At 42.3% G+C, this 17005-nt stretch overlaps 2 protein-coding genes across 2 annotated transcripts; one reads left to right on the top strand and one right to left on the bottom strand.

Annotated features, from left to right (window-relative positions):
• The first annotated feature begins 624 nt into the window (after positions 1-624).
• LOC139328910 (glutamate receptor U1) lies at positions 625-6013 on the top strand. The gene is made up of 10 exons (XM_070958987.1): positions 625-825; positions 998-1083; positions 2950-2981; positions 3080-3259; positions 3452-3675; positions 3853-3950; positions 4093-4310; positions 4383-4602; positions 4829-5073; positions 5423-6013. The coding sequence occupies exons 2-10, from the start codon at positions 999-1001 to the stop codon at positions 5525-5527; spliced, it is 1407 nt and encodes a 468-aa protein (XP_070815088.1). The 5' UTR covers positions 625-825; position 998; the 3' UTR covers positions 5528-6013.
• On the bottom strand, positions 5842-16520 carry plch2b (phospholipase C, eta 2b). Its single transcript, XM_070957622.1, has 20 exons — positions 15884-16520; positions 14845-14991; positions 14214-14457; positions 13919-14048; positions 12277-12447; positions 11425-11518; positions 11104-11307; positions 10876-10996; positions 10618-10789; positions 10384-10530; positions 10114-10197; positions 9845-9939; positions 9031-9119; positions 8745-8930; positions 8551-8658; positions 8354-8478; positions 8161-8245; positions 7939-8085; positions 7462-7541; positions 5842-7379 (listed from the first exon to the last, which is right to left on the bottom strand). Exons 1-20 carry the CDS (start codon positions 16233-16235, stop codon positions 6276-6278), a joined length of 3885 nt encoding a protein of 1294 aa, XP_070813723.1. The 5' UTR covers positions 16236-16520; the 3' UTR covers positions 5842-6275.
• Positions 16521-17005: the final 485 nt, after the last annotated feature.

The raw sequence follows: 17005 nt of genomic DNA, 5'->3' as shown, positions 1-17005 counted from the left end.
TGAATTTATAACAACATTTATAATCCATGACAAAATCATTTGTGAAATACTAAATTGTTATATATTATGTTGTTATATATTAGATCTCACTACCAGAATGTTTTTTAACCAAATAGCTTATTGATTCATATGTTGTTGATAAAATACAACCTTGTTAGTATTCCTGTCATTTAGTTTGCTTGAAAGAAAAAAAAATCATTCTCATGTGGACAAGAGTCATCCAGAGAGCCAATCTGACAAAGAAAATTGTATCAAATATTGATTTTGGAGCTGCACAGAAGAAGCTCCTGGCTGCCTGTGAGCGTTAAGCAGGCTGCTTGTTTTTATCTGAGCCCATGCCAAAATAAAATATTCTTAGTTATTCAGCTAAGCTAATTAACTAGCCTCCAACATCTCCCCGAGGACACATTTGAGCTATTTTCTCACAAAGATAACATTTTTTATGTTTCGCTCTCTGCAGGAGTTTGTGCTTTCTCTCTGTGTTGCAACATTTTGATTATTCGTCAGGGCCTCACAAAGTTTTAGCCGGTCAGTCATTTCTATGCAAAGATTTTTTTTCCTTTTTAAAATGCTAATGAAGAGCAGAGAGAAAACTGTAACTCCACATATTGTTTGTCCACAGAAGAAGCTATATGTTTGCACTTCATGCTGCTCCTCTCCACCCCTTCAAAACTCATCCACTTTCTCCACCCACAAAAACTTTGTTGGCATCTTAACACATTTGAATCTGAAAAACTTCAGTTCACGCTGCATCACAGTCGAGCTCACTGGGGTCTGTCTGAAGTCTGACACCATTCCAGCGCTCACATCTTGGACTCTTGTCAGGTAGTAAGGACATCCGTCGTATGCATTCTCCCGACTGATCTGTTTCACTCTTTAATGTGTTGATTTGATTTATATTTTTGCGTTTGTATCAAGAAAGGTATAAATATACATTTATTTTTATCTGTGTGATTCATCCGATGCACAACCAACCACTAATTTTATGACCTTTTAGGATGCGAATCAGGAGAATCATGATGCTGTTTGGCTTCTTTGTACTGTCTGTTGGGTTTTTCCTGGACATGGGAGCATGCACTGCAGGTAAGGAACTTTCTTTCTTTTCTTTTTTTTTTTTTTACAGTTTGTACTGGCAGCAGAAATAATACTAACACACCAAATCTAATATAGCAGATTTGACCAGGCTTGTTTGGGAACATGGACCAATTTTTAACCTCAAACCTTGTTGAAGGTGGCTTAGCATGCACCGAAGAAGAAGTTGGTCTGATTGACAACATTAGAAAATTTGGTTTTGTCTCTGTACAACTGAAGTTTGACCCGGTCACTGCATTTGTCATTCAGTGTGGTGGCAACTTGCTTTTTTTCCCTGCCAAATTCTCCATGTTTTCACTGCTGGATTTGATAGAAATTTCTCAGGCCTGACAAGACATAAATACATAAACAGTTCGGATCAATATCAAAGTGTAGCGCCGCATCCTGTCCAAAACAGAAATAGAAAGAACAGAAAGGGAAGCAAGCCAGTTGACACACTCACAAAAAAACGGTAATAAATCAACTGTATGGAGCAAACAAAAGCTCTATGTTTCAGAGGCCAAAAAGTGACAGGGGCTTGAAGAGCTTGTATACGTGTCATCTTTTGAAAAGGAGGATCTGATGGTTGTCAGGATCACCCTGTGGTGATGGATCCCCAGGGCCTTGGCCTGAATCGAGGCTTTTGATAGTCTTTGACTTCCCTCCCATCTCACAGTGCCGTGGCATTGACACTCTTTGAATTCAAAAACTGCGCTAAATAGATTGTGGTTTGCGAATCGTTCCGGATCTCTAGGATACCGGAAACCAGCTGCGACTAAAAGGTCAATACATGTGCCCCTGAATTCACCTCAGACATCTCTGCATGCCGGAGTAAAGTCTGAAGATGGTCACTGCACAAAGGGGCCTTTCATTCAGATAAATTTAGGGTGGACATCAACTGTGGAAAACATTTATCAGTCAAAATATAACAGAAGTCAGTTGCTGTTTTACAGTACTCTAATGTATGGATATTATTTGTTGTCCACTCATATCTTTCTGACTTTTCATAGTCAAGACAAATTGATCTCATGGCTCCCAAAGTGGGAATCAAGGCAGCCTGAGGTAACTTGAGGATGAACCAATGATGCCTTGATGCGTTTATTTAAATCATTTATTGTACATTTTTAATAATATTTCACCACATAATACAGAACAAGGCAACATTAACATAATCCGCACCTTACATTACATTTTCAAACATACCAAATCAGATGAACTAAGTAATAAAAATCAGATTAATGAGAATAAATGTCTACAGCTATGCTATCTGCTTTGTGGGGCTATATATAAGCGTGACGATGCTTTAAGCTAAATGCTAACATCAGGAAAGTCAAGGGATTCATCCTCTTGGAAGCATATTCATGCAGTAGATGTTGAGATTTTTCACTGGATAAAAGGAAACTACGACCTGCAGGTGAAAGTCAGAGGATCACCAAAGTCACTATGAGACATCCTCTGGGAACCATGAATGTCTTTACAAATTTTCATCTTAATCGATCCATTTATTGTTGAGATATCTTAGTCTGGACCGATGTAATGGACTGACACTGCATTCCCAAGAGCTGTGCCTTAAATCGAACCATTGTGGACTTGTGACCCCTCATCATGGGTTATGGCTGTGAGCAGATGAACCAGAGAGACATTTTTTTCTTCTTAATTTTGCCTCATTTAAAGGGTTTTTGGAGGCCTGCAGGAGTACAAATTTCCAGCATTTCACAAGAAAAAAATACACAAAACAAGAACAACATGTAACTGATCTTCCTTTCTCCTCCCTTTAATCATCTGGTGACCGTCAGATTTATCTTTTTACTGATTCATTGAACTGTGTCTAAAAGTTATCACACTAACATGTTCCTTACTTTTTCCTCTCAACATCAGTGCAATCAGAGCTGAGAATCACAACAATTAAGGTAGTTCATTTGTTTCTTTCAAGCCTTTCACAAAACTAAACGCACAATTTAATATAAAATACATTTCATTCATTATCTTTTGACATATTTCCTTTAAGCAAGAGCCATACACAATGTCCAAAGGCACACAGCTGGAGGGCTTTTGCATGGACCTGCTTTCTGAGGTCGCCAAGAAACTGGGCTTCAAGTACAGAGTGCAGCTGGTGAAAGATGGCTCATACGGCAGACAGGATGAGAGCGGGAACTGGAATGGGATGATTGGAGAGGTGGTGAGAGGCGTGAGTACATGCAAACTGACATTTGGAGGGGTGAAAGGACAGCAAACCACGCTGCAGAAGCTTGAATTACCCAGCTGGCATCTGTGACTCACAACTGATGCATTCAAAATAAGTGAATATGTGGTGTGAACAATATCAGCAATTAAAATCTCTTGAATTCTCTTAAAGTAAGTTTTTATTCATTCCCCACAGGAGGCAGACCTTGCGATTGCTCCGCTGACTCTCACTGCAGCTCGGGAGAAAGTGGTGGCGATGACCAAACCATTCATGCAGACAGGTGTCAGCATCCTGCTCAGGAAGGACATCTCTGAGGGAGCTGGCTTCTTTGATTTCCTGACCCCCTTTTCAGCTGAGACTTGGGTCGGCATACTCATTGCCTACCTGGGGACTGCTGCTTGCATCTTTATAGTTACCAGGTCGGTGATGCAAGTTGTTTGATTTCTCTTTAATGTGATGATTATGATTTATCTCTTGGAGTTTACTGATGTGCTGTGGATTTAAATATGAATTTATAGTATAGTCAGAGTTCTGCTGGCAGTGCAGTCCCTGTGAGTGGGGTCACATTAATAAGTCAGATTTTTATGCAAATTCAGGCTCAGCCCATTTGAGTGGAGTCAGCCTCAGACTGAGCAGAACAGATTCAGCTTCCTCCACAGCCTGTGGTACACAGCTGGAGCTCTGACTCTACAAGGTAAACAGCAAAACCTGACACCTTGTATGCCACCAAATAGAGAGGAGAATCTTTAAGCTCAATGAAATTTGCTAATTTGTTTCTGTTATGGACATTTTCTGTGTCTTTTTTCCTTTATACTGAGCTCTCCTTGTGTTGTCAGGTGCTGGCCCTCATCCCAGAGCTCTGTCAGGACGCGTCACCTGCTGCAGTTGGTGGTTATTTACCATCGTCCTCCTGGCTTGTTATTTCTCCAACCTCAGCTCCTCTAAGACCTCTGACGCCACTCACCTGACGGTGAAAGGGTTCGATGACTTGGCCAATCAGGACGTGATTGAGTATGGCTGTTTGGCTGGCTCCTCCACCCTCGCCTTCTTCAAGGTAGACATTAGATCATTTACGGACCCCTACATCTCACTGCTGTTTCTCTAATTTTTTTTGTGCTCCATCCAGAATTCAAACAATCCAGTGTACCGCAGAATCTACGAACACATGGAGAGGACGAAGAGTTTTGTATCATCTATGGACGAAGGGGTCCGCCGTGCAAAAGAGGGAAACTTTGCCTTTCTTGGAGAGTCTGTGTCATTGGACTTGGCAGTCGCACGCCATTGTGAACTGGTCAGAGCACATGAAGTCGTTGGCATGAGGGGATACAGCATTGCTGCTGCCCTTGGTGAGGCTATTCATTTTGAAAACTCAATGAAATGAAAGATTAAACCTATTGATCTCCATGTGTATGAACTGTCTTTGTCACGTCTCTTTGATGTATCTTCGTCTTTGTCACGCCATGTGCTTTGCTCTGACGCCAAAGATGAATTTTCTTGTGAGAGTGGACAATAAAGATGTGCTCTCTATTATCTATTCTTTTCAATTCTGTTCTATTCTTCAATTTCCTCAAGGCTCACCCATCATAAAGAACCTCAGTGTGGCAATCCTACAGCTGAGCGAAGCAGGGGAGCTGGCTTACCTGCGAAGCAAGTGGTGGGCCAGCAGCTGCGTAGCAGACAAGGCCAAGTCTTCAGCTGTGCAGCCACACAGCCTCAAGGGGATGTTTCTGGTTCTCTCTCTGGGCTTGGGGCTGGGAGCACTGCTGGCTGTCCTGGAGCTCACCTCCAAGAGCCGCAGAAGCGCAGCTGAGCAGAGGGTATGTGCAAGTGCAGTCACAAATCACATCACTTCTGTCAGGCGAAAAAAAAAAAACCATCCCCAAAGTGTCAGCTTTTCAAACAAAAACGAGACAACCCTTTCTTTTGCTCCACATTGCACAATTGTGTTTATTCAATAAGATTTTGAACTGTGTCATAAGCCTGTAGGCTGCCTGTTTGCTCAGCCATTTAAAGACAACACAATCTGTTTGTTTTCACATCAGCTGAGACGACAACGCTCAGTCACGCTCACTCAGCCACACGAGCATGTTTACGTTAAATTTGTCAGCATATATTCACAAACTGATTTGTGTCACTGCTGCTTCTATTCATGTGTCCCTCCCACAGAAATCCTGCTGCACCATACTGACTGAAGAGCTGAGTCTGCGTTTGAGGGCCAGCGATGCAAACAAACCTCAGGAAAATGTAGACAAGGATAAAGAAAAGGCATAGACGCATCCTGGAAACTGTGATTCCTTTAACTTTTAGTTGTTTTGGTTTGATAGCTGTTCATATTTGACAGAAACATTAATTCAATTGTAGGTTTTCTTACTTGTAAATATACATCAGTTAAAACATATTGAAGCTAGGAATAAAAAAACCCTCACATTTTATTAAAATAATCAATTTATTGATTTTAAAGTAAGAATGCTACAGTTTCAATGAAAAAGCAAATATGATAGTTTAGATATTATAAAAAATAATTATTGAAATGATCAGTGTTTACACTTAAAAACAGATATTTTGACTAACAAATAGTTTTCTAAGTTTACTGTTACTTTTTGATGTATGACTCTGCATCATGCTGTTTTGTACAGTTGGCAAAGGCATCACATGATGTCAACAATTTCTTTTCAAAAACTATTTCATGCATACAAACTGTGATGATTGTAAACATTACAGCAGGCCTAAAATAATAAAAACTGTCTAATTGTGTAATTCTTTGTCATGTCTCCCCGTTTATCTAGAAAGAAAATCATAAGTTCTCATCATCGTCCTCCCACACCTCGTTTTTGTGGTTATTACTCTTTTGCTTCATCTTCTGAAGGACATCGCTGTCGGTGGAGTCACAGATCTTAAATGTGGTCTAATGCAAGAAAAAGAAAAAAAAAAAAAAAGCCAAACAAAAGCCATGATTCAATACAACCGCTCAGCTTTTGTACCTGCAGTTCTTTTTATTCCACAAATGTGAGTCACTCATCTATGACTCATCATTTAGAAAGAGCGGCGATTTGCAGCGGATTTCTCTCATCCTCTGGTCGAAAAGGGCCTTCATCTCCCTCTGCAGGGTGCCCTCGCGTTGTTCTGCTCCGGCCGGCACGCAGGAGGGCACAAACTCCAGGCTGTCAGTGCTGCCGTCACTGCTGCTGGATGTGCTGTCAGAGAGGCAGAGGCCATTGGGTATGGGCCTCACCTGCCTGCTGTAGCTGCTGCTGTTCTGTGCTCTCTGTGTCTGCCAGTTGAAAGCAGGCTTGCGGTTCACCATCGGTGTCTGAGAAGAGGTAGTCTGTTTTCGAGGGCAGCTGCGTGAGCGCGCCTTAGTTCGCATTGGTGTGGATGGTCGGGGGGTGGCTGGAGCCTCTAAGGTCCGTCTCACCCTGGCAGGAGATGATGGGGGGATGAGTGGAGGGGATTTGGCTGCAAGCTGGAGTAGAGGGTGTGGCACGGGCTGAGGCTGAGGGGGTACGTCAGTCTGAGTTTCTGGTGGATGCTCAGGCTCAGTGGTTACGTCCTTGTCTGGCTGTGGCTCTGTTGGTAATTCCTCAGATTGTTCACGCTGCTCTGGTTCAGATGTCTGAACTGTCTCCTGCTCAGCACAGTTTGACTCTGGTGGTTCATCAGGTTCATTCTCCAACTCTTCCTGAATTGGATTTTGGCTGTCAGGAGCAGGACCATCAGGACAAGAAGCCTGGGGAAAGGTCTCAAGGTCAAAGCTATCTGCTTTCGCACAGGGAGCAAGCCACATGTGGTGGGAGTCAGTGGAGGACATCCGGCTGAAGATCCCTCTCCTTGTCTCTGGTGGTTCATGAATTTTAACTCTGTGAGCTCGCCTCACTGGCTCACTCATGGCCCCTTTGTGGATGGCAGCCTTGGCTGCAGGCCCTTGTACCAGAGGAGACATTTCCCCATTCCTGCTGTCCTGAGAGATGGCATCCAGATCCTTGCGGAAGCACAGAGCACGTCCGTCTTCTGAGGACAGGACAGAGAAGTCCAGAGAAGGCTGCCTTTGCTGACCCTTCATATGCTTCTGGGCTGCTTTTTGGATGTGTTTTCTGGCAGCTTGTACCGCATTTGTGGGTTTGATCTGTTTCACAAAGGACACCAAAGGTTTTAAGACAGAGTTGAAGCTGATATTCGGTGTGTGAGCTGTATTTAGAGTAGCTTACCTTTCCGGTTATATCATTGATAGCCACATGAACAAAGATGGACGACGCTGCCATTCCCTCCAGATATACATGCCGATAACCTAGAAGTTTTGCACAAAAAAATCATGTTAACCTAAATTTCATTCATGCCAAAGGAATAGTTTGATATTTTAGGACATTAGGCTTATTTACTTTATTGCCGGGAGTTTGCTAATTGATATCTTATGGCTTGTTCGTTTGATCTGCACAAATGTAAAATTTACAAAAGGTTATGTGTGGGACCATGTCTTGGCTGATAGAACGTGTTAAGTAGTGAATTATAGAGGTGCTGTTAGGCAGATTTTGTTATTTTTGGAACAAGCCAGGTCAGGTGTATCTCCCTGTTTCCAGTACCTATGCTAAGATGCTGGCTGGCTGTAACCGTCTGCAAACTGAACTTTTTTTCTTCATCGAACTTCAAAACTTGCACACACAGGGTTTGCATATCATGTGACCCACCTGGCATCATACTGGTGAAAGCAACAGTCCTCTGTCCAATGAAATCTCGTCCAATAGGATCATGATCCCACACCTGGAAACGCACTAGGGCGATCTGTGGCATTTGAATGCTGAAGACGAGGGTCTCCTCCCACATTGGGTTGAATCCTGAATGACAGTAGAAGGGAAGTTACAGTTGGATGTTATGAGATTTGTATTGCAATATGCATTTTGTGTACATACCATTATCATCCACCACCCTGGTCTGCTGCTTGGAACAATCAATCGGTAGACCGATTATCTCAACCTCAACAAAGGGATCGATTATCTGGAAATGCAAAAGCATGAGCAAACGCAGCATTTTAATGATGAGTCCTTTTAAAAGGTTTGTCAGGTGTATCAGTAATGGATTGTATCTTCAGTGTGTTGTTCTCACCTCTCCTCTGTCCCCAAACATGGAGTCTTTGGGTTTAGGAAGCTGTTGTCCACTGATGATCTTCAGCACTAACTGAGTCTTCCTGTGTCCCGGTAGAGGATCCTCCAACACGGGGTTAAAGGCAGCTGAGAAAAAACACGAAAAGTGACTAACCCCACACAAAGGGCCATTGGCATAATCTGCACATGTACACATACCTTTACGCATGCACTTAGGCTTCAAAATATATCCACAGTTTCCATTCGTTGAAAACTTGGCTCGGTTCAGCTCAAGCATACGGCCCTCTGTTTGATAATTCAGCGCAACTAGAATGAAAAATCAACACTTAGATAAACAAAAGGTTGATAAACGTGTTTCTCTGAAAGAAATACAGGCTCAGCGACGGTCGTACCCATGTGGCATCCTGCATTCCAGTATGGCTGTGGGTTGAAGTTGCTGGAGTCCACCCTGTAGTTGGACGGATAGACTCTCAGAAGTTGCCGTTGGTTGAAACGGACCAACTCACCCGGTTTCAGCTGTAAGATCTGGTTCATAACAGTCTCGTTGAGGGATGATACTTGCCAGCTGTTCGCAAACCCTAGCATTCAGAATTTTTTTTTATTCAACTGTAAGATTATTTGTGTGATAAGAAAATACAAAGACTTCAGGTTTGATGTAGAGAACTGAAGAACCTTTACCTTGTGTTTCTATGTCATGCACACGGACAGATTTCGTGTACTTGACCAAGTCAGACAGAGCTCGGGACAACCTCATTGTTTTCCTCTTTCTGAAGGAAGAGTTACAGACATACAGTTCAAGTGTAAACACTGAAACTAAGACCCTCTTTACACCCGGCGTCAACATGCATCTTGGGTGATCTGATCACAAGTGGACAGCCGAGAAAACATCACCATCCACACCTGTGCGTCTCCAAGGTGTTACTTACTGCCTGCGTCACTTCCACCTGACGGTCAAAGGGCCTTGTGCACAGTTAATACATGTTGCTTTGTTTGTTTCATATGGGCTAACAGCTAGCGAATTAAACTAAACTGTGTCAAGAACTAATATACATGTATGGGCTTTTCTGTCTGTTGAGACTGACAGGACAAAGTATCTTCCAGCTTGCAGATAAGCGCAGGACAAGATGAAAATTAACTTGTACTCCATGTGCATCAGTGCACCTCTCCATTTTTTTCCAGCGTTGGTGCGCTGTAAATAAAACAAGCACCACGTCCTGCACTGATGACGTATGTTCCTGTAACGTCCTTGTCAGGAACACATCAGGACACATTAGTGTTTACACTACAAATGACGTGGTCACATGAGTCCCAGACCACCTCTGCACGTGGTTTGAGTGATCCGATCACAATGCGTCTTGGTTGTCATTTACACTTGTATTTAGCGCTGTCCACTTGATGATCCAATCACCTGAGATGCATGTTTATGCCAGGTGTAACCAGGGTCTAAGAGAATTAAACAGCTGAAACTACTTAATTCAATTAGTAGCCTTACTTGGGATGGTAAACAATTTGTGTCCTCTCCCTGCTGCTGTGGTCTGACTCGCCATCAGATGCCGCCTTATTTTTCACTCTGACTCTCTTTTTCCTCTGAAAAAAAGGGCAATCATCTCCATGTTGACGCGTTTTTTTAGATGCTTCTTTCCTCTACACAACCCGTACAAACCAGTCAAATGTATTGTTTGCACTTGTTCTGGTGGTGGGGAAAGGGTACAAGTAGATGGGACGTGTACAAATAGGTTGAGAAAATGAGTAAAGGCTGACCTTTCGTTTGAAGCTCCTCATGATCGATCTGCCAAGTCGCCTCTTCTTTTTGGTCGGATTGGCAAAGGTAAGACCACTCCCATCCTAAAATAGTCAAACAGAACACGTAATTACACTCTATCTATCTATCTATCTATCTATCTATCTATCTATCTATCTATCTATCTATCTATCTATCTATCTATCTATCTATCTATCTATCTATCTATCTATCTATCTATCTATCTATCTATCTATCCATCCATCCATCCATCCATCCATCCATCCATCCATCCATCCATCCATCCATCTCATTTGATTTGCCTGTGCACTATCATCATCGTCATCATCTTCTTCCTCTTCCTCGTCACCAGTGTCTTCATCAGACACGTCACCCTCCTCTGCATCAGGATCAAGGTTTGCTGGCAGCTTTTTTCCCTAGAAAGCGACAGTTAATGATTGAATATTATATGTCCATGTGTGCTGTATATCAGTAGTATTTTGTCAGAGTCTCAACCATTTTACCTTCACTAACACTTTCCCTTTGAGGATCTCAGGGGAGGGCAGCTTCTTGCATTCATGTACGTTGACACTGGACAGATCCAGTTTGTCTTGTAGCACTTCTTTCAGATACTCAGCCATCTTCTTCTGCTGAGGCACAGTGCAGTGGTTCTCTATGGACAAGATCACTGGGTACCTGGAGGGGGAATGGGGGAGAGCTACTGAACCAGCAAGACACACAGGTGTGAAAGCCTAATAAAACACATCAGTATCAGCACTCACTGTGATTTTGTGAAGGCATATTTATTAATTGTTTCTATGACATCTTTGAAGAGAATTTTGGATGTCAAGGTATAGCCGTGATGAATAATTGGCTCCCCGTCAGGCCCATCCCAGCAGTCCACTGAGAGAAGAGAAAGAAAGAACAAGAGTCAACAGTGAGTCACCTTGTGCGCAGTGTCATAAAATCACAGTGAAGAGAGCTGAAGTTCTTGTATTGCAGGCTTTTACCCTCCACACAGCGACAGCCTGCCTGGAGAACATAGGCGTACATTTCCACTCGAGACTGAGAGAGCAGCTGGTCTCCTGTCAGGTAGGTGTTGTGTGAGGTGGAAATGAAGTAGTTATTCAGAGGCTGCGTCATGTCCTGGTTCACCTGGTTGTGCTCGGGGTTGAATATATCACCTGCAGGACTCCTCATGAAGTTTGTAAAGCCTGAAGGGACAAAGTGTCAGACCAGGTGTGTTATTTGAATGCTGATGATGTGTCTGGTCCAAGTGACATATGTGATGTTATTGATGCACATGTTCATAACAAGCAAATTCCCCATACCGTCAATACCCAACACCATTCGCTGCAGGTTCTCAGGACATGGCTCAAACTTAGCCACTATGTCAGCTAGATGCTCTCTGGCCAGACCTCGCATCTGCAAATCAGACAATATCAGAACGTCATTTTTGGTTTAACTGATTCAGTATTTCACACATATGTTGCAACAGCTGAATGTTTTTATTGTGAATTAGCAGCAGGAGGAAAAATTATATTAAGTTCTTTTTCATGAAGACTTAAAGGTCCAGTGTGTGAGATTTAGGGGGATGTATTGGCAGAAACTGAATAGTCATGAGTATGTTTTCATTGGTGTATATCACATAAACATGAGAATTTTAGTGTTTTTGTCAGCTTAGAATGAGCTCTTTAAATCCTCAGAGGGAGTGGGTCTCCTCCACTCCTCCACAGAGTCTGCCATGTTGCACCGCCATGTTTCAACAGTAGCCCAGAATGGACAAATGTCTATAGTTTTATCCGTTTTATTCAAACTTAGGTTATATTCATCTGAATTTTTTTCCTTGTACTGTTTTAAAATCCTGGCAAACAATGAGATCAGCTTGATAAAATTACAGACGTGCATGTATTGTTTCTCAGGAACGTGTGACGGCGACTTGAATCCTGTGTTGGAACAGCGGACTCCGCCACCAATTTACACTACTGCAAAGAGACTTAATTACAGAATGTAAATACAGTGAATGTCAATTGTTGAAAACTGCTGACCATGAATAGTGTCAGAAATGTCATCTAATTGAATGAAAATTTGAATAATTTATGAATACGATAAATACACACAATTGGGGAAACCTTCCTTCTAACGTGAAAGATTGACGTGAATCATTTTATATTTTGTTGTACCTTCTGTTCATTTTCCAGAAAGCGTGCAAGGTCATGAAGATCCATGACTTCTTTCTGATTGCTGTAGGAGATCAGTATCAGGTAGAGGTCTCTGCGTGTGGAAATCATCTTGTAGAACGAACAGAACTCTTCAAAGCCCAGAGAGCCCTGATTCTCGTCGGTGTCTGCATCCTACAGATAACAGCAAAACTATTTTAAGAGCAAGAAATAACTCTCTGTGTGTGTGATTTGAGATAACCGCCCCGACACAGAAAATGTGTACCACCATAGACCCATCTGAAGGACATATCTCTACCACCATCAAACATGATGGAGCCTGTTCACAGAGACTATCACCATCAGGAGGGGAGGACAGTGAACTGCTGAACTACAGCAATATTGCAGTGCAACTAAAGCCATCTGTTCAGCTGTGGCCATATGGCCTTCCTGTGGCAGTCTCCTGCACTGTCCTGCCAAAATACTGTATATACATATTTGTCTTCTAGCTCCATTTCCATGCTTTTGTCTTGCTGCCTCTCTGACTGAAATGATGTGAGGATCACATGAAGAATAGGAATCTTGAGGAAACATCCAAGGATTTTACACCTTTAACCACTTTTTTTCAGGCTCATTTCTTCTTCTACCAGTTTTCACACTGAGAAAGGCCATCTGCCCACAACATAGGTGCAAGTCATTTAATTACAGACCTGTCCTACTGTTGCTTTATATTTTTTCTGGCACAGACATTCTCTGCGACTAGAAGATGACTCCTGCTGATTATCAGAATTTCCCCTCACACCATCATGAAGCTGATAAATGCAGCTTTGAGTGAAATGTCTCACTAACCACTGGATGGATTGCCATGAAATTAATTTCTACATCTTCCCTTCAGCATGAAATCTAACAACCTTGATGAGCCTTTAAGTTTTCCTCTAGCGCCACCATCAGGTGTAAACTTCAGTTTGTCATACTGTAAACTTAAAGGAACAATGTGCAAGAATTGACCATCTGTCAAAGGTCAAACAAATAGGGACATGATATCACCAGAGTAGCTGATGGCATGCTGTAAATGCTAGCTCCTGTTGCCTAGTTCATTTTTTGAACATTGTAAACTAAAATTCAGGCCATATCTTACATGTTGTTCCTTTAAGCATTTGTTTAATTGAGAATGTAGATGTTATGTAGTTTATGACCAAATATCTGCAAAAATAATGACAATCCCATCAGTCGCAGTTGTAGTTTTGTACTAATTACCAAACATGAGCTAATATGCTCGACAAAGATGGAGAAGATGGTAAACATTATTCCTGCTAAACACCAGGTTAGCATTGTCATTTGGAGCATGTTATCATGTTGACAACATTTAGCACGTAGCACTGCTGTTGCTAACTACAGCTCCATAGAGCTGCTAGCATGGCTTTTAGCCTAGTTAGTTTAGTTTTCAGCCACTACATATTACTAAAATCAAGCCATCAATCAAGCCATTTGTGCAATCCCATTGAAGCTTAACACAAATGTGATTTATGTTTTGTCGCCCTGTAGCTACAACAGATTGAATTTGTGGTGATACTAGTTTATCAAACATACAAAGGTACAGAGATAGGTCTTGCATATTAAGCCTATGCCAACTTTCTTAATTAAACTTTGTGGATTTAAGTCTTACTTGAAACATCTGCCTGACTTTCTGCTTGGGTAAATTCACATTTAATTTGTGGAGCAGCTGGTGAACCTCTCCAATGCTCAAGGTGCCATCCCCGTTTTTGTCGGCCTCAGAGAAAGTCTGCTGTAACCACGTGAGGCTGCAGTTAAAGAAGAAACTTCACGTGTGTTCAGTCACATTATTCTCAACTTCTTGAACAAATGGATGAGTTAACCTCCACTTAATGTGTAGTGATTTCTTTATAAAAAATTGTTGTTTAGAGATCAAACATGCGCAACAGAGGCTGGATAAAGGATATTGATCTCGGGTCCTCTGTCTCCGTGCCAAACTGTCTTCATCGCTGATACCAGCCATGAGGTATTTCAGCCCAGTGACCCAGGTGCGGGCCTCTTCTGCGTTGGTGGAGACCAGGTCCAGGGACTTCACACGCTCCCCGTAGTAAATACTGAAGCAGCAGTTTGGATCAAAGCGGTTGTCTGCATACCTCCTGAACATCTCTGACTTCTTCCCCTCGCAGACCTCTTGGATGGAATCAATAGTTACTGAAACAGATGATCAGGAAATGTAGTGAGGGTCATTCAGAGATATCCATCATTCTAAATAAAGTGTTTTATTTTGATAAGTGGTGCCGATGATTGTTGATAGACTATAATACTGTTAATACAACAAATGTTTATGTGCACATGTTGCTTGGAAAAAGACATCAAGTGGGGTTAAAACCAAGCGTGATAGGTCGTAGGTGTGATGTGATGTGAGCTATTAATTATAATTACACCAATAGATGGATGTGCAAGCCTCACTTAAACAGGAAAATCAATTTATTTGTTAATTATGACAGTAATTGGTTTTACAATCGTCAGTCTCTTGCCATGTGATCACTGCAAAGTGCTGGAAAATAGATATTGAAAACTCGCTTGATGATGGCTCACTTTTGGCCTTGTCGTGTTTCCTGGAGGGCCGCCACCGGATGCAGGACTTGTGCTCGTCCAGGTAAAAGAATCGGACCAGTCCTTTCTTCTTCCCCTTCAGTTTGGTCATCTGAGTGCCAGCCTGCATGGTGCACATACACCTCTCCACTGCAGAGGAGCACAAGGAGACACAAATGCACCATGCTGGTGCCTAAGAGTGTCCGTCTTTCAATCTGATTTGTCAAATGTGATTATAGTGGCATATTTTGCTGAGACAGCTTGTTGTATAAGAAATACAGCTGTTCATGTGTTGTGATTGTGTGAGGGAAGACACGATGACAACACCAAAGGAATCCCCAAAGCAGCTGAGACAAACAGAGGTTTACCATCAAGCACTTGTTTATGAGATTATGGGCTGCGTCACACAGGGATTTAAGTAGCCGTATATGTGCTAATGAGGGAAATTAAGGGAAACATAGACAACCCTGAAATGATCTCTGTCTAACACGCAAACCCATCAATTATCTGTTGCCTCACAGTGATTCAAATTATTTCTCTTGACCTTTCTTTGCTGACATTTCTTGCCGTTCTTAAATGGCGTGTGTGTAGCGCTTGTACTAAAATAGCATGTCAGAGCCAAGAATTTTCCTGTCACATTCAGGTCATAGTGAAGTTGTGTGATTGTTTTGTGTGCTGATAGCAGGTAACCTTTGTTTGTAATCTGAAGCTCAGATACATGTGACGCAACTTGGCACATCATTCAGGCTAATCCTAGAGGATTGTCTACTGTCCATATGCCTGTTATCTACTCACAGGCTTCCCTGCGTCTCTGTTTTGTTGTGTAGAAAATTCATGCATTTTAGAGGCAAGAAAATAGCTTCAAACCCTCATGTCCTGGCTGTAAAATATAATATTAATATCATATTTGTCCTGTATAGAAGAATGGTTTGGAAATCTCCTCTTCAGCCTCTTGTAGGCACTTCTGCTAAACAACTTTCATTCTGCAGTGATTTGCGTGTTTGAAAGCAGCATTATTTAATGAGCCCTGAGTGAATCTTACCTATCTGACCCAGCCTCCATTTAGGCTGTGCGACCACACTCCCACCAATCCAGAAAAACTCCTCTGCGAGTCTGGAAATGGATGCTTTCTGCCAGAGTTTTGGAGAGCTCATAATGGATGGGGTGGAGGAATTCAAGGGACTTGAGGCCTGTTTTGCCTGATGAAAGGAGCCCTTGGCAAGCGAGGGGGAGAACATTCCTGCTGACAGAGATCCTAAAGACTGAAAGGTGGCCTTCTTGGGTGACATAGAGGAAAGCGTTGGGCTGCCGCTCAGCCCTGGAGACAGAGGTGCCATTGCTGGGGTGCTGGTCATCCCTGAACTGTGCATTTGAGTCCAGCTCTCCTGTCCCATTCACACTGCATGAACCCACCTCCCCGTCGCACTGCTGGGCTCCTCAGCAAAGTTTGTTTCTAGCACGGCTTCTCTCATGCAGATTTTGTGTCAGCATATCCTCTTCTTCCAGTTAAAGTCTTCCCACATGGGATGAGGGAACATTTTTCCCATCCTGATGGCTCATTCCTCATCATCCTATGTCCAGTGATCCGGTGTAGCTGCCATAGGTTCTTCTGTATTTATTTTTTTGCACTGGGAGAAGACTCGCAGAGAAAGAGAGTACAACATGTGTCAGTCACTAAATCTTCCTCAAGCTGTAATCCTGTAGTGAGGCTTCAGCCTTGCTTTCATGGAGGGATTTTCACGCAACCAGTAAGCCTCTGAGGAAAGAGGGTGGGATAGAAAAGGTGCAAAATATTCCTTGAGCTATACTTTTGGCAGTCATAATCATTAAATAATATAGAAATTCTAGTTAATTAAATGGACTGCTTTTAGGACAGACATTATCATGATTTTAGTTTATAGTCACAATAGTGCATTTGGATATTAGGCTTGAAGAGTCCACCCCTCAATGGTGTGCAATGATTCCCCCCTAGAGGTAAGTGTGTGACATACAATAAATGTATATGTACTGTATGCATATATGTCTTGTTACAAGGGGATCGGCAAATATGTAAGATAAAACAGAGCAGAGTTACTCCCAAAAAAGGGCAGATATTTGTGACTTCACTTTAAAGACCCCGCATACTCATATACTTTAATTTTTGCATGAACAGAACAGACTTCCT

This window comes from Chaetodon trifascialis, chromosome 3, assembly GCF_039877785.1.
Source record: "Chaetodon trifascialis isolate fChaTrf1 chromosome 3, fChaTrf1.hap1, whole genome shotgun sequence".
Taxonomy (NCBI): Eukaryota; Metazoa; Chordata; class Actinopteri; order Chaetodontiformes; family Chaetodontidae; genus Chaetodon; species Chaetodon trifascialis.
This window is presented reverse-complemented; position numbering and strand designations above follow the sequence as displayed.